The following is a 24,483-nucleotide window of genomic DNA, read 5'->3' on the forward strand; positions in this document are numbered from 1 at the left end:
TATCCCCAATTATTTGTAATGTATATCACCACACATGTTGAATTGATTCAACAAAGATGGTTCTGTTGTGATACCAAATAAAGAAAAACAACATAAACCAGGATCAAACTCAAAGCTGGAAGATTATAGAAAAAATAAGAAATCAAAACATGAATCAAGAACGTAATTAGCAAAAGATTTTTCTTAAAGATCAGAATTGATATACATAGAAAGACAAGAAGAGTGGCATTAATAATTTGTATTTTTTCAATAAGAGTCTCACTGACAGAAAGATCAAATGACTTTTCCAACACAAGCACGGACAGTACAACTTTCTATTAAACATATTAATACTATCTCCTGTCATAAAATACACAAAGGGCTCCAAATGGAGTTTGAAAGACAAATTTCTTCTCAGAACACAAAATAAACAGTAATTTAAAAGAAAGTCAAGGATTCATGTGTGACATAAAAGAAAGTTTTGTTTATAATGGTATCAAAAATAAACTGCACATAAAAGATGGACAAAGCTATGGCAGTATCACCTATTTAGTTGTATATAAATGGTTTGAATCCTCAAGCTTGGCATTTTGCGTTGTGGCCATCTTGTTTTTTTAAACCACATATGAAAAGCAGAGTTGATTCCGTCTAAGACCTGTGGAAACTACAATGCTCCCTGAGTTATAGCTCATCATACGCAAGTCAGCCAACCTGGTTCTTTTGTCAGGTGTGGAGACTTTGTCCATCTTTTGCATACAGTCTATGATCTTGAAATTAAAACAATTTTCCCTACTGTAGGCTTTCATCAGATTTCTGCCCAAACTTCAAGACATTTTTTTTTTATCTCCTGTGATTTTATTCTATTTGTAAATATCAAAAGAAATTATCGGCAGTAACTTCTATTTCTTAACTACAGGCACAACACAATATTCTAATCAGTAAGTTACTTTCATTTCAACATAGATCAAAAAAATTATTTATAACAAGTACACTACTGGACTATTAGAAGCTGAGAATTGCTGAGCTGTTCACAATACACAACTTAAAATGTGTGTGTCTCTATGTTGTTATGGTGACTTAAGAGTCACAAACTATAGAAGTGATCAGATTACAGGATTATTGAAGAAACCTGAAATATTCAACAGAAACAGGAGAGGCCACGATCTGTGTGGCGGTTTCAGCTGCCTCACTCCTGCTCCCTCAGTTGCATCCTAATCAGACATGACTCACCTCCTGTCTCAAACTAGCAGACAAACTAGGCTACCTTATATTTATACCTTATATTATACCTTATATTCTAAACACTCCCAAAAACTGTGTCAATGACAGTTAAAGAGGTCGGAGCATATCTTGGAGCTGTTCAAAGGGCTTGACCCGTGATGATGGAAGGAGCACAGGTTTTGTGTAACTCCTTTTTCTTTAACTCATAGAATCTAGAATCAGAATCAATGTGGCCATCTACTTGGTATGTTAAACTATGGTCCACCCAACTGTATAATCTCAGACAGTTGAATTCCTTATTGTAAATACCATCTGCTGGCAAATGCATATTCAACATTGACAGATTAAGTCCTTTGTCTCATTATAATTTAAATTGCTCCTCTCTTACACCTCTCCAAAGCCCCCTTTCTTACCCGACTGTGACCTCATTCACCCACTGCCTCAAAAAAAAAATCCTCAATGAATTTATCTTTGTTTTTTCTCCCTTCATTACCCTTGTCTCCTCATTTTACGTGACGTGTATGACTTTTCTGAAATAACCTCAATCACCACAGAAAATATTGTACGAGGTGAAATTTGCATCAAACTGAGTTTAATGAGGTGTGTTACCGATATCTCTTACCTTCACAGAGGAAAAATTTGGAGTCTCCCATGCTGATTTCCCCCTGGTTTGGAGTGATTTGCACCTGAATAGCAGCTGGGTAGAAAAAAAGAAGAGAGAACAAAATGTACATAAGTTTTGTGTTTTACTGCGAAGAATTGTGATACAGGGGTAAAGCACAATAAATCAGAGCTCAAAAAGTCAAACTGCTTTGCCTGCTCAAAGAAACAACCATGTTCATACAAATAAAACTGAAATATTTACGCTCACTTAAGTGCAACATCTCAATGTGTAGATGGTTGATGAGTTTAGACTCATAGCCATAATACTTGTTAGTGAGCAGTCATTTTTTTTGTCTTTTTACCTTTATTATTAATTTATTTTTTATTTACCCACGTCCTAGTCTGCATTGTGCAGTGCTGAGCAAGTCATGAAGGCATTTTGTAAAAAAATTCAAATGTTTTCTGATTTGTTTTCTATTGTGTTTGTGTGAGCTGATGACACTCCTTGTGAATTGCTTTTAAAAAGCCATACATTTTGCCACTAATACTTTCAAGGAGTACTGTCAGTGATTCATATAAGTGTCACCTTGCAACAACAAAATAACTGACCCTTTGTAAAATCAAACATGTGGGTGGTACTTGGTGAGAGCCTTGATTTGATTTTAGTAGCACACAATATGAGGATAATTGTGCCTAGTTTTGGCAACTGAAGAACTAAGATTTTTTTCATTTTCCAATTTGACTCGATTTTAAATTGGTTAAACGTCAGTGCTAAGAAACAGTATTATCATCCTATTAATCCTTGTAATAACTTTGTTACTCAAAAGTGTATCAACTAGCTCCAGAGCTCATGGTCAAGTAACCTCCCTGCACTTTCTTAGCCAAACTACTTGTTCCTGAGCTCTTAGCTGAGAGCAGGTAAGTCGCTACTATTTTGACCAGGTTGTGACCAGTTTGGGCCCCCTGTAGTTCAAGTAGGGAGCCATGCCTCCATTCTCCTCTCCAATTACCTTGTGCTAACTATTGTTTCAGTAGTTTGTCATTACCCATACAAATTAATTGTCTCGCACATATAAAATACATGAATACAGCACACTTCTGTGGGCAACGTGGGGGTTCAGTGTTTTGCCCAAGGTTACTTCAATATCTGATAAAGGGAAGCAAGTGATTGAGATGCTAACTGTCCAACTAACTGCTTTTTTCTCTGAGACACAGTAAGGATTGTCTGTAGAACATAGACTGTCTGACCTTGCCTCTCTGAAGATGTAAGTGGTGCTTTGGTAACTCAAGGCAGAAATCTTCCTCAGGTATAGCATTGATGGCTGATTTGCTCACAGTATGCCTTTTAACAAATAATTTTAAAATTTAAGAAATTTATAAAAAGGTTTAAAAAAAATTACCGGACAAGGACTTCACCTATATTAAATATCAATCTCAGCATTAATTTACTTAGCGTTTATAAAAGCAGTCTGACTTAGTCTTTTCAGATTTTTCTGACTTTAGATTATACTTTTCAGACTCTAACCCTTGCTTTTACAATCCCCATTTCTCCTGGCAGGTGATCTAGAAGAAATAATGCCTTAATTCAATTAATATCTTATCTTTTTACTCTGACTCCAGTGCACTCATCAGCTTATCAACCGAAGCAGCAGTGACAAGGACAAGATTTGGAAAGAGTACAGAAAAACACCTGTGATTTCCTACTTTCTGCATTTCATAAATTCGAACTAAAACTTGCGCTTATTAAATAAAAAGTGTTTGAAAGGCCCAATTAGCATATTGTTACTGGATCATGTTCTTTAATGTTAGAGGAAATGTGATGATGTTCAAGTATGACATGTTTTAATGTAAGGCTTGTATCTTCAATAACGTGTGGCATGAAAGTGAAAGCACAGCCTGCAAAGTACAAATAGCACTGAATTGGTGCCTGATCCGGTGCCTGACAGAGAAATCCCACTGTGCTACCAGCATGTTGCCACTTCACACAAATGAGTTAGTCATCCTCTGCTCAATTCTCACCAGGATCTTCATGGGAACGATTGGCAAGGGCTTGCCATTCAAAAAAAGGTGGCCAGCTATCATCACAGCACAATATGACATTGAAGTTTATAATGCAGCAGTCACGTAGCTTTAAAAAAACATCTGTGCCTAAGCAGGAACTGTCATAGCAGCTGCCTTTGTTGCTTTTCTTTTTATACACACATACAGAAGATGTGAAAAACCATCCCAATTATGGAGTGAAGCGTAGCCTCAGCAAAACTGCTGGGATGAGAGAAGTGTGTGCAGCATTTAGAAATACAAAAAAGGTTTGTCTGAGACCACAAATACATCTGTGATTGTTTCACAAACTGCCATGAGAGTTGGCAGCAAAATGGAGAAATCTATCAAGACAGAAGACAATTTAAGGACAGCCATTCTAAATTTCAACTGTGTCTCTTGCAACTGCTACTGTTATCTCAACATTAAAAGTAAACTCATTAGGTGTCTTCATATTCAAGTGTTTGTATGTTAAGGCTTAGAAGCTGTAGAAGTTGATGAAGTGATGAAGCAATGATGAAAATGAAGTCAAAGGAATGATGACTTATGGATATAGTCTCAGAAGTGCAAACCAAGCATGCAGGCATGTAAGCAGCATATTGTTGAAAACAGGTATACAAGTGATCTGGGAGGTTTATAACATACTACTATTGTCACTGTGTGTGTGAGAGGACTGTAAAACTGAGTTATGGGCTTGAACAAGAAGCAAATACAATAAATCTCCTTGTAAAGGAAAAGGTAAAATATTGACAATTTTATTACATTATTCTGGGTAAAAACAAAGTCCTCATTACAGTCTACTCAAGAAGTCATACAAATATTGATTTGCAATGAAGCTGTGCTTCTGCCACATGAATAAAGTGGCCTTTGTTCCAAGCTAGTGTGTTGGCTTTAAAAGCATGGAAAACCACTACTCTCAGTATGTTTGCACAGGCTGGAAGTAGATACAAAGACAACAACGTATCCATTTCCAGATACCATGGAGTAAACACTAACCATCCCTTCTCAGACTAATTCGACTGGCCAAAAATCAGATGATCGTATCTATAACACTAAAGAAAACAAAAAGGAGCTCAGGTGGTGTGGGAAAGGAAGCTATTCCCAGAGCCATGTTCTCAGTGTTTGCTTCTAACTGGCCACTTGTGCAGTGTCTCCATGATGAAGAGTTTTTCAGTCCGACGTATTAAACAAATGTAAGACATTTTGTGTCTACAGAGAGAATATGTTTAACAATTAAGCAGTCACAGGTCACCAATCAAGTTTAATTTGACAAATTCAACTTAGTAATTCTTAGCTATGATAAAAGACAACTTTTGAGAAAGGAAACATACTGCTGCAATACTGCTGTTAGACAGTTACAAGGCACTGTAAAGAGGCCAATGGTGATGGAGCAAAAAATATCCCACGGATCTCTGCCATTACAAAAGAGAGGAGAGGTTCATCAAACTGCTAACAATGGGAAGTCTTTGTATTAAGTCATTCACTGCATACTTACCAGAGTGAAAAATAGACCATTTCTAATCCAAACATTAATGATAAAGAACTGATTGCTGCTTTGAAATAAAAAAAAAAAAGAAACCAATAAAAATGTAAAGTGAAAAAAGGATAACTGACTATGTATGGGAATGTAAATAGAAATTTCCCAGGAGAAAAATGGAAAGGAGTACCTGATTGCCAAAATTTTGGAACAAAATTATTGCTCATTCAAAAAACAGTATCTGACAAAGTTATACTTGCTGTAGGTATCATTACATCACTGTCCATAATATCAAACTGCCTACAAATGTACTGAAAATCATAAAAAATCCTTAGACATCACTGATGCTGTAAATCCATAACTTGCCTGGACGAAGAAGCCCAGAAGTTAAGAGGAAACCAGAGTGAGAGAAAGACGTGCTGGTCACAACAAGGAGACAGGCTTGATAAAGGATAAAGTTATCTTTGCCCTAGCATGCTCTCTCAAGACACCAATCTAATATCAATCCATGAAGATTGTTCCTTGCTCCATGTCCTCTCTACAGACGTATAAAACCCTCAGTCTAAATTTGATTGTCCTTTACTCTTCCCTCCACTGCTTCAAATTACACATCACACAGCTCCTTCACAAACAGCACTTCACCATCGTTCAGATCAGCATATTTTCGGAGGGTCTTTTAGAGATCTGCTGAAAAGAAAATAATTTCAATCACAGTAAATCTAGACTTCAGAGAAAACATGCACCCCTCTCAAGAAACAGAAGACTGCTGGACATTATTCAGAATCACATTCTTTATCATCAGATGCATAGCTGTATGGTCTCATTTTTATCAGATCTGCCATAATATCCAAAACTCCTACACTAATATTTGGCTCTGCCTCTGAACAAAGGGCTGTGTTTTTTCAAGCGAGGTGCATGAGATTTGAGTCAAGTCAACATTAAGCAAGAAAAATAAATACTTGAGACTTTGACGATTTGGGAGTTTGGAATTCATGTTAAGCCAGTAAAGCCAGTTTAATAGATAAGTTGAGGCACATCCTTTCTTTTCTGGCATCTGAGTATGTGCACCATTAGAGAATGTATCATTATCTGTACCTGAAAGACTGGCTTTACCAATCTCATAACACTCTCTGAAGTACAAAAAGCAAAAAAAAGTTTAGATTATTTAAGTATATTTTCCTTTGCTGCAAGGTTTTTGTCAGTGAATGACCTTATTGTTCCACTAAACTATTAAGTATAAACTAACATGAAATGAAACAATTAAAAAGAGTGCACTTAAATATGAAGTTAATTTAAGACATGTGATACATAACAATAAGAGATTTATTAATTCTGTCTCTTTTAAGCTTATAGTCCTCAGAGCTTCAATCAGAGTGGGGGTATCCCAGTTATTTGGCTATAGCACTAAAAATGCTAAGTGCTACACTTCATAACGACAAGCAAAAGCATAGACTGATTAAGTTTAGACAGTCCAATAATTCACATTCTTTTACAATTTTTATTATAGATCTAATGACAAGATCCTTTGGATTACTCTGAAAAGCAAGTCATAAGTCAAATTTACCCTTTCTGCCTCTTGTCTGTTGACATGACCAAATGAAGTTGAGACTTCTGCCATGTTCAGTTTCTTTGTTACTAGATTCAACCTAATAGGATTGCTGTTACGACTTTTCTGTAAAAAGTGAGAGGCATGTTCATGCTAATTTCTTTTTCTGTCAAATATTCTAGAATATACATATGGATAATTACCACAGTAGCAACACCTTGCGTGCATCTCAGAGAGTCTTCCAGATTTGACACAATGGCTTTATTTGACACTGATAATAAGAGAAGTTGGGTTACTCAAGCAGACAATTTGGAAGATCAGGATAACAAAATAATTTAAATGCAGAAGCTCACATTGTCAGGCTTCTAAAACCAGAAACAAAGTTATTTCACCACATGCACAGGGAGGACACAGCAGCTACTGGCAGCTGCCCATGCTTGCCCACTTAATTTCTCTTTATAATGTATGAAATCATAAAAAGTCTGGTCTTGCTTTTTTATGAGCTTTGGGGGATAATGATCAACATTAATCAACACTTCTGATATTCATTACATTCTCAGTGATAAATGGTCGTCGGGGGGCTGGGGCCTAAAAAAACCAATGTGACTTAAAGTAACTCTTCATTTCCCACATATACATATACACATATAAACTATGCATACATCAAACCCTATGTTTGACTAGTTAATGACATTCCAAATAGACTAATTATTCCATCCACCCATTTTCTATACCCGCTTAAGCTTTCGGTCGGGTTGCGGGGGGGCTGGAGCCTATCCCAGCGGTCATCGGGCAAGAGGTGGGGTACACCCTGGACAGGTCGCCAGTCCATCACAGGGCCACACAGAGAAAAACAAGACAAACAACCACGCATGCTCACACTCACTCCTAAGGACAATTTTAGAGTCACCAAGGAACCTAACGTGCATGTTTTTGGACGGTGGGAGGAAGCCAGAGTACCCGGAGAGAACCCATGCATACACGGGGAGAACATGCAAACTCCACACAAAAAGGCCCCAGGTGGGGATAGACTAATTATTCCAGTTATCAATTTGATGTTGAAATAAAAAAAGGAGCTTGGCAGAGCACATTTAAAGCCACTTGTGATAAGCTGTGAAGTGATATCAGCAATGGTGTGCTAATACACTGCTAATCCCTCCATACTTAGCAAATAGGCCTATGAGATTTAAGTAACAATGACCTAAATCACTGAGTGAAGATGTGAGTGTTGGCTATTCTCTAGTGAGAGGATTATGGACTTTACAGGCTGCTACTGTAAACAGGAATTTAGCAACTTAACCACAGGGTCCTTTAGCTCCAAATGATGTAACAGCACAAATATTTATATGGCCCACGTGACCATCACTGCTTCATTTTGGGGTGAGCGAGTTTGAAAAGTGAACAAACAAGAAGTAATCTGCTCTTTTAAGAAAACCAGAAGTTTGAGGCAGCTTCTTTTTCTGTCTTGAATCAGGAGGTTTGCATGCCTAATTGGAGCCTGGCAGCTGGTGGTGACTGGCTCTATTACAAGGAAGCTACAACAGTCAGCTGTTGGTGCTTAACATGCAAGTCATGTCAGAGCAAGCACACACTATGCAGGGGGCAAAAAACTCTGTGTAGGGCTTTACCAGAATGCATGAATCTATGGCACATGCATTTGAAAGTCATCCATATGCAAATGTTCTAAAACAACAACACATAAAAATGCAGTATTTTCAGTTTCAGCCTTATTTGTCCCTGTAAGGGTCTGAATATTGAGGCCAAAGACTTGAGCAGGATCCAGGGACACATCGGCCACCTAATACTTGTCTTTCAAAGCTTTCCAACAAGAGACATTTCCGCTGAAAGCTCCTATTGTTTCATCTCTTACTAAATTAGCTTGACAGATTCAACCTTGATTTCCCTCTGACAGTAAACAGGAGGTAATAGGGAAATTCCTGTTACATCATGAGACTATTTTTCATTTGTAGTACTCCATTTGGTATGAATATTTTGTTATATCTTTACAAATATGTGAGAACTGAATGAATGGAGAGAGAATGATTGCATGAAGCCCCAGACTCATTTGCAATCTTCACAGCATGTATCTAGTTACATCTAGTGGCAAAATTACATATTGCAACCAACTCAGTACCCACTTGCCTCCTTCTCTCCCTCTAATCAAACTGCTGTTGTTCACCCACTCTACAGTAAAGATCATGTCAAACTTTTAATTAGAGGCTCTGCAATATCTGTAGATAAGAATGCCTCATTCTGAAGGAACAGAAAGACATGTTTATTGACCCCTGATCATATTATATTTTCTATCAATAAATCACCCCTTATTGAACCTTAAACTACAAAACCTTCAATCTTTTAAATAATGTAACTCTATTAATGATGTTGGTGCTACAAAAAGAAGAAAAAAAATATGATGATAAAAAACAGCAACCAATAAATTATGCTGAATGTCAGAAATAACCTTGCCTACACACATCAAGCATCAAAAGATAAAACAAGTCCTGTTGGATTTTTTTGTTTATTGAGCAGAATGGGTCAAGGTCCAGTCTATCTGACACTAGACATTTGTGACATTAGCACAAAAATAATCTAGTAAACAAAAGTACTTAATCTTCAGTACTAATTCTGTACACTTATTTAAACTATGACGGAAAATAAACATAACAGCTGTTACTGTAGCATCTTTACAGAACTAATTTATGAACATTAGGTTTCTAATTTGTTTTTCAGAAGCAAATAAATTAGCCTTCCAGAGGTTCATTTCCAAACTGCCTCCACCACTTATCATTAACCTGCTGTACGACTGATGCAGCCCAAAACACTAAGCAGCCATCTCCATGTGCCCTCTGTGGGTGTAAGGCCATAATCAAATTGGCAAAAACACGTCAGCAACTAAGCTCCTTCTCCTCTCATCTTTCAGTCACTCCTCACCCCAGCTTCATCAGGGTTACAGTTGGTGCTGTCATACAACTAACTCACACCGGCTGCAGAAATTAAAAGTTTTTTATGTTTTTTTCTCTTTAATTATTGAACAAAGAGATGAGTTAGGGCTACGTGCTCTTGTACAACATGTTGTCTCACCAGATATTCTCCAATTATACTGCACTCTGATACAATTCCAATAACAGCTCCTCTGTCATTATGAACATCTGAATTCTAAAAAGTGACCCATCAGTAAACTGACAAACTGTCTTTCTTTAATCTGAGTAATTTCAGCCTTCTCATTATAATAGCACCTAATCACTAAGTTGGACATAATGCTGTGTTAAAGGCTAAAGGGCAACAAGGGCACCAGAATGGGAATCAGCTGCAGCATGAATGGGTGATGTGAATGGATAACATTAAAAAGCTTGTCGTGATAAAGGGAAAAATGCTTGAATATCTAGCACGAGTCTGCAGTTCTCTCACAGCCCTGCTGCACCCCAAAGTAGATAGCCTTGGATGTAGTAGACATTCTAAAATGTTCCTCTAAAGAAAACACACTCAAAACACAAAAAGTTTATTCATTGAAGAACAAAATCGTGGTACTCAAAAATCCCCCGCACTCCGCCTTGCACTTTAGTTGAAAGTGTCAGGCTAAAAGTCTGCCTTGGTTGCTTCTTCACTTGTAAATGGTTTAAATGAAAGCATCTGCTTAATGAGTGACACGGAAAATGTAAATTATGTTACACAAGGACAGCATTTGACTAATGTCAAACAGCTCGGAGGGTGTAATATAAAGAGATTCACAACATAACAACAAATGTTCTGATAAACACGAATTACAAAAGAGGTAGAGTTTCACTGGTTTCACCAAGATTCAACCTGGCAAGGCTGTAAGCATATAAAAATTCACCGAATCTCATTTTGTATCTAGTTTGTTTAAGTTTAATTCCAGTCCAATCTTGCTGTTAGAAGCAAGATATTAGACTGTTAAAGCAGATAACAGGTAACTCTTCCACCCTTTCTGCTGTGGTTCAGCTCCGACTCCAAACCCACTTGATCGAGGAGGAGGCTCTCATGTATGTTCAGGCTAGAAACCACAGCAACTGCAGAAATGGCAACCATCAACACTGGATAGACACGCTTAATTATTTTCGTATTTATAGTTCTTTGGAAAATTTTAACTGTTAGATTTAAAAAGTGATCCCCAAATTCAGCCCAAAAGCTTTATTTTATCATTCTAAAATTCACAAACCCTAACTACTGCACATCTTGGCTAAATCAGATCATAAAATGTATTTCAACCCAATCTGAATCAGGTCTGACCTGAATAGGCCTCAGCTCCAGCCAATTAACTTTCTGCAGGGTCTTTCTGTCACAAGGTCAAATCCCCTGGTACGCTGTAATTAACAGAAATATAACTGAGGCCAAGTAATCATTTGAAAAATGGGAAATGTAATATGCTTCAGGTGAAGGGACGGAAGAAATTGTAATTGATCTTCCTCCCTCAAAATAATAATCATATTAGCAAAGTGACAACGGCCTCCATTCGGTAAAAATATATTACAGCATACATGCTCATGTTGTATATGCTTTCTGAGAGCTATTCACTTTACGTTTTATACAATATAACCAGAAAAAATATAGAAGAGACTGGAAGAAATTGTAAGCTAGAGTGAAGGTACTCCCTGTGCTCAGTATGGTTCTCTTTCTGACTGCTGAAAAAAAGCAAAAGCACTCAACAAAAAATTATTTTGAGCTATAAAAGTAACTATTTGAAATATTAGTATCTTCCTTCTGCTGTCTAAAGTTTAAATAGCTGCAAGATTGAACTTAAAACTAAATTTATGATTAGGATATTGAGTAGAAATAAATGTAGCAACTTTTGCAAATTTAGTTGTAGTTAACGAGCAAATAAGATTAAAACCCTGACATTTTGTTTGCTTTTCTCCTCAGAGGATGTCAAATTTATACATAACTTTCACTTGCTTTCTAAATGGCATTATAAGCACACCTACCAAATTATTTTGACTGTACTGCGTATGGTTACTCAGTAGCTGTGAGTCAGTCTACATTTTCAATCCAAGTTTTAATTTGGTTCTACCGTTAATCGGATATCTTTCATGTAGTCTTTCTGGATGTTCAAAGGCCAGCGTGAGTGAAACTGCCAGTCTGCACCCTAATTAACTAATAAGGCTAATAGGGTTGAACCACTGCCCCTATCCTCTTTCATTGTTTGACCCTGAGGTGGCCCTGCATGTCACCAAGCTGATAATCACTGCAGAGCTTCAAAACACTCTCTGGCATACTAATGGCAAAGAAACCAATATCATAAGTAGAACAGTAGTCAGCTTATATGATCTAAACTACTCTATTATGATGGGGTGGCTCAGCTGGTACAATGGTTGTATTTAAAGGAAAGGATGGAGGTTCAATACCCAGTGTATCCACATGTCAAAGTGTCCTTGGGAAAAGTACTGAACCCCACATGCAGAGGGATGCAGACGAAAAGCAGTGCATACTATATGTAGGCTGCATATATACATATATATATATATATATGTATATGATAGAAAGTGCTGTATGAGTGTCTGTGGGAGAGTGAGAAACACGTAAGGATAAGAAAAGGCCCTACATAAATATGAAATATTTATTTAGATGTTTTCTTTTAAACAATTCTGCAAACAAAATCAGTCTGAAGATCATTAAGTATGGGATTCCATCCTTTTTGATGAACTCTTTTCACCAATTCATGGCCTCGTTTTGTTTACAGGTAGATCAGCTATATGGGACTGGGAAATCTGGAGTACAGAGAATCTGCAACCTGATTCTGTAAACTTGTTTCTTCAAGGCTGTCTAAAGTTTCACAACTACAGAGAAGAATTACCCTTAAATACAAGGGCAATGTTAGAAATTGCACAATAATCTATCTATCTATCTATCTATCTATCTATCTATCTATCTATCTATCTATCTATCTATCTATCTATCTATCTATCTATCTATCTATCTATCTATCTATCTATCTATCTATCTATCTATCTATCTATCTATCTATCTATCTATCTATCTATCTATCTATCTATCTAACATATATTAGTCATCAACTGTGATCCCCCACCAAAAGTGTTCTCTATGCCCCCATTATGCAGAAATACAGGTGCAACATATCAAAATATGATTATGTGATATTTTTTAGCTTTTTGGACTCTGAGATTTGTATCAGCAAAATCAGTGGCTGCTTTGCCCAGCCTTGCAGTCAGTAGTGCTGCTGTGCTACAACATATCTTTATTACCCCATATTTCAATGTGAATTCCTTGTGTAGTCAGTGATTTCTTAGCAACTGGGGGAAAATAACTCAATGAAGAGAAAATAAATATTAACAACTGTAATAAGATTCAGTCCTCCTGACCAATGTTAGTCGACACTTACAAAGCGCCTTAAAGATAAAACTTCAAAACATAGTCATTTTGTGTGGGTCTCTTTTAAAATTTGAATTAGATTTTTAATGTTTTCTTAATCGGGTAAGTATTTCATGACAACTTTGGTGTCATCCACATGTGCAGAGGAGATAAAGAATGATTCCAAACAGATTTCATAAAAAATGCTGTCCATACTGGTTTACCCAAAGCTTTTGAGTTAAAGCTCTCGCAGCATGCTGGGTGTCTCAGGAGCAGCAGTTCTGTGATCCTTCATAGGCCAGAAGATTCATATGAAGTGTTGACAGTGGCTAAATGATCCGAGAGGCATTTCTGGCAGCGAGTGGTTTACATCAACTTCCAGAAATAAAGTCAGCCGGAGTTTTCCCTCCAGGCACCTCAGAGAGCCTGCTGATTCCAGAGTTGAGTGTTTATTGTCATTCATATTTCTAAAAATACCATTCTCCAGATGAAGGTCACATTTTGGTTTAAACAACAGGTGGACAGACAAAAAACATATCTGGGTTCAATTTCTAGCAGCAATCTTAACTTAAATGACACTTCAAGTGGATCTGACATAAAACAACATTTACAAACCGAGATATTAAATTCTACAGGCTCTGACTTAAGAGCTCATCTTCTCAAACTGCTGAACCAAATGAAGCTGGGTAAACGCAAAGGCAGAACAAAAATCGATGAAAAAAACGTATTATGTTACTCTGCGGGAGTAGGAGAGTGAATGAACCATGGAGGGAATGAGACTGGTCTTTTCTGGAGTTGTGAGCTGAGCTGATCTCACCTGTTTGAGATTTCACCACTGTCACCCATATACATGCTGGCCTTCCTTTTTGTTATGGCTGCTCTTTTGTGTTCACTGACTTGCTTTATAACTTTGTGTCTTTGCTGTCTGGCAGGAGGCTGTGAAAGGGCAAGAGACATTTGCATTGGGAGAAAGAGAGGTTAGACTTAACTAATCAGGATTCCTGTTTTCACAATTCTAAATTTCCTTCTTCATATTTAAAACAAGCACACCTAGAGCAAGACATCCAAGAATGAAGCAATGTTTTATGAAGCACCTACCATGAGCAGCTCATGGTAGGTGATCTTAATTCAGAAGAAATGCCAGCATTGACAATGCCCCAGGTGTGAGAAATACTCTCAGCCACATTCTCATTTGTTATGCTTAATTTTACAGAGGTGGGACAATTAAACTGACAGTGAAATGACTATTCAATTATGCTAAACATAGCACTTTTAGAGCAAAGAAGGGATGACTTGCTTGTATGGAGTACTTTATACCACGGTGTAGGGAGAATGATGTGTTTCCAAGTCAGGCACCTCAGCGTTTATAGTCCACTGAATCAAACCGAGCACTCTGTGGGGATTTGATATGGCAGGATCCACGAATAGAGGCTAACCACAAATCCAATTGAATCTTTTGCAATTGCTTTATAGCCTTTGGCCAGTTCAGTGCTGATTCCATACACCATCCCTTGGATAACCAGAGACACATCCTGCTCTCTGTAAGTCTGTTCAGTATCATCCACACACAGACAGGAACACACACCAACAGAACCATCCCATACCCGTTAACAATATAATTAGTAGAAATTAAGAAACAGAAACCATCACCTCTGGGATATAATTCTGGATTTATAATTGATGAGAAATCCACACTGGCTGCTTGAGATGGAATAAAAATATTTTACATAATTGAGAGGGGCTTGTTAATAAAATCCTCTTGAGCCTGTCCATTTGTGACGATGAACTGTGTGCTGTGATAGAAGCTTCGGCAAACATCTCTCTCACAAACAATGGGAGATTCACCAGTAAGCAATTACACACTGAGTATATCTAGGAGACGGCTACATAACACTCATGTAACCCCTGCCGAACCCTTTTGCTGTCTTTGACCCAGCAGAGGGGTGATCCCCCAGAAATATAGCTCACTCTCACAGCTGAGACACTGTCTATCGTGCATGACCAGCTGCAACTTGGACAACCTTCAGCTGCAAAAGGGATACTTTCATCTAGCTCTCAACTTGGGCTGAGCTCCCTCAGTGCATTTGCATTCTTAGGCAGAGACAAGAGCAAACATCAAACAGACCACCATGCGAGACAGTAGAGATTGTCTGCTCTTGCATGCATAGACAGTGAAAAGCAACAAATCATGTATCAAGAACAGTAAAAAAACAAAGAAATCATTGTGTTTGGATTAACTTTTAGAGTTTGTTAGTCACAATATGTAATCAAAGGAATTTTTGGCATTATGGTAACAATCAATTTCAGCCCAATTATGAAAGCCGATTAGCTTATGAGAGACTGAAAATCAGAGCCATTTCAACATATCAGTGAAAAGTAAGAGCTGAGACCAACAGTGGTCAGCCTGCTTCTTGTTTGATGAAAAAGAACCATGAATCCCATACTGAGACTACTTTCAATACCCTAATTCTCCAAGCTCAAAAGTAATTCAGGTGATTGTTCTTTGTGCAACCCCCGCTTTAAGTGTGCAAATAGGTACTGATAGCTGCTAATGTAGCATTATTTTTCACAGTTACAATTTGCTAATACATAAGATATATAAGTATGGAAGAATTTGACTTCACATGGCCCACGGCTAATTTAGTCACTGTTTGAATGTCCAACCATTTGATGGCATCAGTTAAGCTCACATATAGTTTAATCATCACTAAAAGAATGTTAGCCTTTGATGTATCCATTTATAATTGTATGTCATGTATGTTTGTTTCTGTCATATTCCTTGACAGAGCCTTGCCTCAGACTTGATTGCGACATGGACAGCTGCATAAAAAAATTTAAACTACCACCTATTTCACTAGTTAAAATGTGTCTGTTAACAAGACCAGTGATACGATACTAACATCTTTGTCCAGACTCAGAAAGCATGTTGTGAAATTTAATACAGGCATGCCATGCAGATGAAAGAGGAAAGAACCTCAGCAGCATCATTTGATCCAACAAGACATTTGTGTCATATCTTTTTAATAATTGAAAAACAAATTGTTAAAATTATGCTGATAAATGGGACTACTAAGGGTCAAATCTACCTTAATGTTTCACCTTTCTTCAACAATATTTAATCAGTTCATTCTTGGGTTAAAGTGAATGTTTTTGCTAAATTTATAATTCCTCCAGTGTGTCTCTGAAAAATTGCTTTGAGGAGATAACAGATCAACTGCAGACATTCTGAAAACACAATGTATAGAGTCCTGTCTGGCTCTAATCAGTATGTAGGTTTAGAGATAATGCGTCCATCATTGCTGTAATAAGTGCCAAAAAGACATAATACCCGCTGTCCATGCTAGTTTGGTACTTTGCCGTGTTGATCTTTTAAAGTCTCTGTGAAATAAAGTTACAGAACAAAGCACTGACAATTTTAGCCTTTACTTCTTGCTCCTACTCTGTCAATCCACCCTCAGTCGCCTTGGTGTAGAGGATCACCCAAGCAGCTGATAATAAGCACTCTTTTCTGTGTGTCACTGATCTTCAGGAGAAATTCTTCTTTTCACTCACCCACCTTCACTGGAAGGTCAAAGCATTGTCTGCCTCTCAGCAGCTCTCATGGATCTGGTTGTGCTTAGAGAGGCTTTCAAGTTGAAGGGAGGTCTCACTAATCACTGTGCCACCCTGACATCAGCATGAACTTTGAAACTCCATTGTGACCTACCACACCCCTCTGAACAGTATACACCATGCTAACCTTTTGGAAAGGTTATAGGAAATAGTAAAAGATATTTGAAAATATCAATTCCAGAGAATTCATCTGGCGACAGATCTGCTTTGAAGTTTATGCGACTGTCCAATCCTCTTGACCATACCTGAATTAAAGTGTCATGGTTATTGATAAATACACCAACAATCAGCTACAGTTGATGTACCTCTGAAGTGGGAAGTCAGACGTCAAAAGGAAGATGAAAAAAATAAATGTAAATTTTATTCAATATTTAAGCGTATTTTTTGGAAAACATCCAAGTTACTGACAAGAAAACTCCAACTTATTGTTTTGTTGAGGAAGTGACAGACAGATGCGGAATCACCAAACAAATCAGTTTCACAGCAACTACATTATAAAACACAAATACCCGTGTTCACACTAGCACACAACGCTGTGGGAAGGCACTGCATTGGGGGATGTTATGTGAAAGTCTGTCAAAGCGAGAATGTGTGTGCTTGTGTGAGGGCATTTTGACCTGACCACTATTTCTCACACCACTGTCATCTGCTGATGTCTAAACACCCTCTGCTTGATGGTTTCAGCTCAGAGAGATCCTGGACACAGTGAAAGAAATTAAAGGGACATCCGAGCAGAGGGAGGAAGGCCTGTCTGCTGAGAAATACACCACCACAAACATGTACGGGGATTTGAGACATAGTCGAGGCCGATTACTTTAGTGTGAATCTACATGTTGATTCTTTTTTTCTTATTATGCCTTCAAAGCCCCATCAGGCCTAAAAGTTCTTTGTAGGCATTCTAAAGAGGTATTTTGAATTAGTCGTTTCTTGAAAAATCATTTTTTAAAAAGTTAACAACTCATCTTGCACTTCAGGGCCATTGTAATTTTGAGACCAATGATTTCTAATGATATTTCTTAAAGCTCTGTCATCCTTGTTTTTTAAAATTGTTTTTTTATATATATTCAAAAATGTTTTTAAAAAAAGCCCTGGCAGAGTTGATTTGAAACGTTGGGTGGCTGAGCTGACTAATAAGAGCATACTAGACTTGTCTGGAAAGGCAAGTCAAGTCCTGTCTTTTTTTTATTTTTATTTTTAAAATTTTATTTTACAGGAAATGTGTAAATACTGGCAAGTGAATAGCACTCTTCTCACTGTCCAATGTGAACATTATAGCACCTTCAAGACAAAGTTGTCTCCACACTCTACCCTGAGCATCACTACAATGTCAAGTTGTACCGAAATATCCAACTACGGTTATTTCTATTATATGCTTTTTTTGCCTTTTAACAAGAACCAGTTGCTTCAAGGTTCTGTATCTTATTAAATTGATGCAAATTAAGAAAGATTAATTGGCAAACCTTTCCTCTAATATCATCTAATTTCTCCATGAAATTGTTAGCAATTTGCATTTGATCACTCTTGTAGCCTCATTGTAACATAACAAGGTATCAGAACAAAATATGAATAATTGATGTAAAACAGCAAGCTGTGTTACTGCTACTGATAGGACATCAAAACAAATGGGTTTTCAAAACTGGTATTAGATAAAAAAAAAGGTTGCCATTTAAAAATTTATTTTTAAAACTGTATCAGTGCGTCTTTTTTCTCTGGCGAATAGACTGAGAGTTGTATGCAGCGGCTGGATTGGGCTATTTGGGTTTGATGGTTTTCATGGCACACACAGGTAATAAAGGTATTCAAAATTGAAAAAGTTTTAAGGCAGAGTTAGGCTTGATGTGGGTTTGGATGCAGACAATCATTTTCTGATTTAAAGAGTGATTCAAAACAACAAGGAAAATTTGCAATCAGCTCAGACAATCAAACTGATTTTTTCCTTCTATAATCACAAAGAAACAATGAAAAAACAGATGGGCACAGATAAATAATACATTTTTAAAGACAAGACCACATAATTTACTCCCCATTCACTAAATCACACAAGCTCAGGAAATTTCATGTGCTCCTCGATTTAAAACAACCACAAAAAATTCCAAGCTTAGATTATATGGGAACATCAGACTCATTAAGTATTCTCAAATATTTAAGAATTGAATCATACTTAAGAATAATAATTTAAAAAAGTCTTTAAAATTCAAAGATAATATCTTAAACAGTACACTCAGCTATATATCATGACTGACACTTTCTTGAATTCCCAAGCACTCAACTTCATCAAGATATGCTATTATAGCTTAGCATTTATTCTAACACATGACTAATGTACAAGTCCAGATAAGGATAACTTGCATAAAAAAATATAAAAGTGATTTGTGACATCATAGATGAAAGAGTACAGTGGCAAAAGCATATTATCAAAAGGTGTATTTGTTTTCATTTTAAAGCTGGCTTTATGTTTTTTGACCAAGTGGGAAACAACAACACAACTGATCTTACTGCTTTAAAGCCTGTCATGAATTGTCACTTTTTACAGAGCACCATGAAAGCACCAGCAACAGCAGCATGATGAACTTAAGCTCGTTACGACACTGACATCTAAAATAAATGGAAATGTATCAAGAGCATTAGCGTAATGTCATCTTCATTAGCTATGCAACTGTACTTAACTTTTGTGCTAATCACTGTAGCCCCAACATTTGAATCCAATCATTATTATCTGGAGAGATTCACCCTGAATGGCTTTGACTTAAAATAAACTGTGCTCACAACACAGGAGGAGAAGTTGATTATGTACTAACCATGAAATATATGCTAACTAATTTATGACAGCGCTTAAAGTGCATTAGCCACATTTTTCTTCACATTCCTCCCTCCCCGTCACTCTATAAATTTGTCTGGTTTAAACATGATTATGAACACTGAAAATGCATAACTCCTACAATAACTCCTACAGTTGGCTGGAGAATCTTGTGTTTGAACCATACAGTGGCTTGCTGCAGGGCATTAGACACAGTTTACAAACAGAATGAAAGGGAGGACACGCAGAATAAATGGCTTGTCTGGATTTCTTGTGAGGAAAATGTGTGATCTGCAAGTTATCTGCATGTCATAGATATTAAGGGAGAACGAGTAGATCTGAATCTCCATATTTAATCTAAAGAGATTTAGCTGTAGATGGATTCTAATTTAATTGGATTTTTCTGTCCCAATACTTCTGGAATAAATCTTCCTCAAAGGGACACCTGATCTGGCACTTGTCATTGTCAACAATGGCCAGAAAACCATTGACTAAATGGTGAATAGCTCTTGCCTCTTGCTGACTTTTCTAAGGTTTGCTTGTATTTAAATGCAGAAAGTGATTATCATGATTAAGTTTCTGACAATAGCAGAACTTTCCAGTGTGTCTCAAATGTAATAACAAGGACATATTACAGGATTTAAAAATCACAAGATGTGTAAATCAACATAAACCAATATAAATGGCTATAATAGACCGAGTCACGTTTGGTATAATTTTTTATCATTGTCCTCAAGAAAGTAATGCTCATTACTGCAATACAATTCTTCCTTTTCTAGTGCTTTGAAAACTGATACTAAGTGGTGTTGAGTCCTTTTTAAAGACAGCAGGCTAGGACATACTGTGTTAAAAACACAAAGTACTGAAATATATACAATTTAGACATATCAATTTCAAATGTCTAAGTAGTCCTAAAAGATTAATACAAGTTATTGATAAAGTAAGTTGTAGTGACAACTGTGTTTTAATATCATTACTGGTAAGATGATACACATGTACCTGCTTCGAAAACACAGCTTTACTGAACTGATATGTGCCAACTACCATCACATGCTTTCTGAAAATGAAACATTTAATTGAACAGGATGCACAAAACAACTAAAATCAAGGATGTCATGTGTTATCACCTTTACTGAGTTAAATCACAGTGTACTATTAATGGTTTCATTCCACTGTCAAGAGCCACAGCAGTGGCAGTGAGTGCTTCACACCTGGTGCAGGAAGTAATAATTGGAGACGCTGGATAAATAACAGTAATTAACCAAATGTGGATGTGCACACTGCATACGAATACAGATGGACTCATGTCTCTGTCAGATAAACACAAGAGTGAAGTTGGAAACAGCACACATTATTCCAGCTAACAGATTGATGACACGATGACCTGCATCAAACACTGCATAACAGCAGGTAGGGTTATAGCCACTAAAGAAGGGCTGGCAACAGATTATAGTAATAACAAAAAAAGCAAAAGCCTTCTCACATTGAATACGTTGTCATGATTCCTTCCCTTCATCAGGGGCATCATGTTTGACATGCTCCACTGTCATGTCGTTAGAGTCAGCACATAGAATCATGTGGAATCATGAATATCAACAGGGATTGTAAATCTCAGCATCATATCTTTCATATATTCTTTACACTTGGATCCAAGCTATGTGTTCATGTGCAAAGGTGCCATTTTGTGTGGAAGAATTGTGGGACGACAAATGCTCAATGTTCAGATGGAAAACCCCTTTTTTAACGTCTTTGGCTCAGTAATTGTAGGCTATGTTATGGGGGGTTGGGTATGAGGTCAGAGTAGATAATTATGGTGGGAAAATTTGCACAAAAAAACAAAAAAAACAAAGCCTAAACAACCGAAGAGTTTAATAGGAGTGTAGAAATTAAGAAATACAAATTGGATTCTGAATTTCAAAACTAAAGATGTAATTACGCTGGTTGGCAGAAACACACACACACAGGACTGCAAGACTTCCATGTCAATGTAGTAAAACGCTAGAGTGGGTGTGCAGGTCAGCACCGGTCATACTGCATGGCATCTAACGGCATCATGTCACTAATAAAATTCTCTAATCAAACTGAATCGTCCACCAAATTGTACTTTGATACAATTTGTATCATCTGATAAAGAATGACAGAGCTCCCTGCAATAATACTAAGCCTTAAATGTACAACATATTTAAGTCATCATTTTTTTCCAAACCCTAACCGGGTATCTTATGTTAAAAAAATAACCAAGTAATTAATTTCCTAACCATAACCAATTCCTCGCTTCTCCAATCAGGTGTTTTGTTTTGTAAAGCTAACCAACGAAAGGTAAGAAAACACCAGTGAATGGATTAGAGCATGAATTCCAAGGTACAACAACAGAAATTAAAGTTTTCTGCCAGACTCAAACTGTAGCTCTGGTAGGTAAAAGTTCCTAACTCGCAATATCTTTACAATAGGCAGGAGCCTATCCCAGCTGTCATTGGGCGAGAGGCAAAGTACACCCTGGACAGGTCACCAGTCATATCATTCATACAAATGATAAAATCCAGACACAGATTAGAAGCCATTAGAGGCACGTTCTGCTGATGAGGAATGGTAGGAGATTGTGGTGGCATACCTAAAGAAAATTATTTTCTCTGCAGAAGCAAACACGTTACACACTTCCCATCTGTGATGCTATCTTATCTAGGCACCTTTGTACCAACAGCTTTTACCATGCAAATAAACTTCTAGCAATATTTCTTGGTGTAAGGTATCTTTAAAAACATTTGGGAAAAATCAGTGGGGCCATATCCCCAGTGTAAATAGCTCATATATGTGTGTATTTTCTGTTTAGTTTGTTTTTTCAGTATGTGCGTGGCAAAATACTGCTTTTTAAAAATAAATAAATAAAAACTTCAGGTGATCAAGAGAAATTCTGTCTAACTTGCTGAAAGGTGTAAAGATAAAAGCATTATGACCGTGCATAACAGTGGGTGGTGACGGGCACATGAAGGATTATTGCTGTGAAATGCAACAAACATGGGAAGCGGGATATCTTTCAACAGTGCTGTTGAAGCATCAATCTGATTGTTAAACAGGAAAAAAAAAATCTTGAATGAAACACAACACCTGAACTCCTATAAAAACACAGATTGAGGATGGGGGAATTGCAGACCAGGATTTAAATCAGATTCTTGCACCTATCCTATCTCATTTTTACTGCAAGTATTCCTTGGTGAAATTCATCCGAAAGCCACAATCTATCAGTGGATGGTGTCAACCTAATGACACACTTGGCATACTGATGACTCCCATCTGCATCTCCCTGCATCCAGTAGAGTGTATGTGCTGCTATCACATACATTATTTAACCATCTGAATGGGGCGAATGAGTTTGGTAAAAATAACATGTCTCTGTGGTCCGACTGGATTCTGAGACACTCTATTATAGCATTTTCACTCCTTCGATTGTTAAATAATGTATGTCATAAGGCAGCAGGGAGATAAGACTGAGCCAGTGTGAGGAGACAAGAACAGAGAGAAGCGTAAGATAGGAATAGTCAGAGAAAGGATAGGAAGAGCATTGGTGCAGCCCACTGCTGATGGCTTGGAAAAAAATACCTTGCCCTTGAAAAATGAGGACAAGCGTCTATATCTGGACTGACTCAAGTTCCCATGTGAAGAAAACACATACAATGGTTCTGACTTATCATGTTATCTTCTTTTGTCAAATTCAAAATGCTGTGCTATGCAGGTAGCTTCAATTGAAAGTAATGAAGGTAGACTTTACAAATAGCAGCCTAAAGAATGGCTTTATTCCATTTTCAATGTCCCTGAAGCTCTTCAGCCTTCCAACTATATCAGACTCCTTTAGGGCTGAAAGTGTTACAGCTTACAACTAAATTAAATCTGTAGAGGTAACAAATCTTTCATGTTCTTCAGCAGTCTAAAAGTGAAGGGGTTTCTTTGGACTTTCGTGTAGTTTCAGTCTTAATTGCTAGCATTGGTGGTAGCTTCTCCTTTACGTTAAACGCAAGAATGGCTTGTCCATATCAGCAAATAAAGCGGTGCTTGACGAAATAAATCACAAGTGAAAAATAACACGTGACTTTTAAGGCCTTGTGTCTGTTAAATTCATAGTTATGTAGGACGTTGGGAAACTGACAAATTAAGCTGTACAAACAGAAACAGAATTACAATGACGTGAAGCACTTAAACTAATACTTGGGGTTTTCAGTTCAGGTGAGCCACCCCTGTTCTATAACAATTGCGCCCGCCTTTTTGTTTTTATTTAACAATAAATGGAACCGAGAAATAACACTCAATCACTGTCAGACTGTCCTGTCAGCTAGTGTAAGCACTACAACTTTGAGGTCATTCTATCCTAAGATTAGTCTCATAAATGACAATTTTTCAGTGGTGGAATAAACATTAGAAAAAGAGTGATGGAGAGAGAGACTATTTTGTCAAAGCAGTAACTAGCACGAAAGTTACTGTACAAAAATTCCACAAAAAAGTGTTACTTAAAGCAACATTACAAACATTTGTTAACCTTAAAACTATGCTCAGACATATTCGACATCTTTAAATAAAAATGTAACAACATCAGCATGCAAAGAAGAGAATGTTTAAATTATTTATATACATAACAAAGAGTTTTTGAGACTTATTGTTATCAGAACTCTCTTTCTAAAAAACTTGCCAATAAAACTTATTTCTCAGCCTCTGAGGAAACTAGAAGCACGAACATTTGACCTTGAGCTATTTTTGTAATTTACTGACTTTGCCATCATATTTATAGATAAAATAGTTTACTTTGAAAATGTTAAAATGTATGGAATTAGATTTGTACGAATAAACCCAGTATGACCTCCTGAATATCTAATAAAACTAAACATTTAAGAGAAAACA

At 37.0% G+C, this 24,483-nt stretch overlaps 1 protein-coding gene across 6 annotated transcripts in view; it reads right to left on the reverse strand.

Annotated features, from left to right (window-relative positions):
• The window catches only part of ncam1a (neural cell adhesion molecule 1a), a 236,349-nt gene that overhangs the window by 68,989 nt on the left and 142,877 nt on the right, over positions 1-24,483 (reverse strand). For all 6 annotated transcript variants that reach the window (XM_072374347.1, XM_072374345.1, XM_072374346.1 and 3 more), the window contains exon 2: positions 1,823-1,897. In XM_072374347.1, coding sequence (XP_072230448.1) covers positions 1,823-1,897 — 75 coding nt within the window. The remainder of the gene's footprint in view (positions 1-1,822; positions 1,898-24,483) is intronic.

This window comes from Leuresthes tenuis, unplaced genomic scaffold (assembly GCF_036924035.1).
Source record: "Leuresthes tenuis unplaced genomic scaffold, fLeuTen1.0.hap1 SCAF_21, whole genome shotgun sequence".
Taxonomy (NCBI): Eukaryota; Metazoa; Chordata; class Actinopteri; order Atheriniformes; family Atherinopsidae; genus Leuresthes; species Leuresthes tenuis.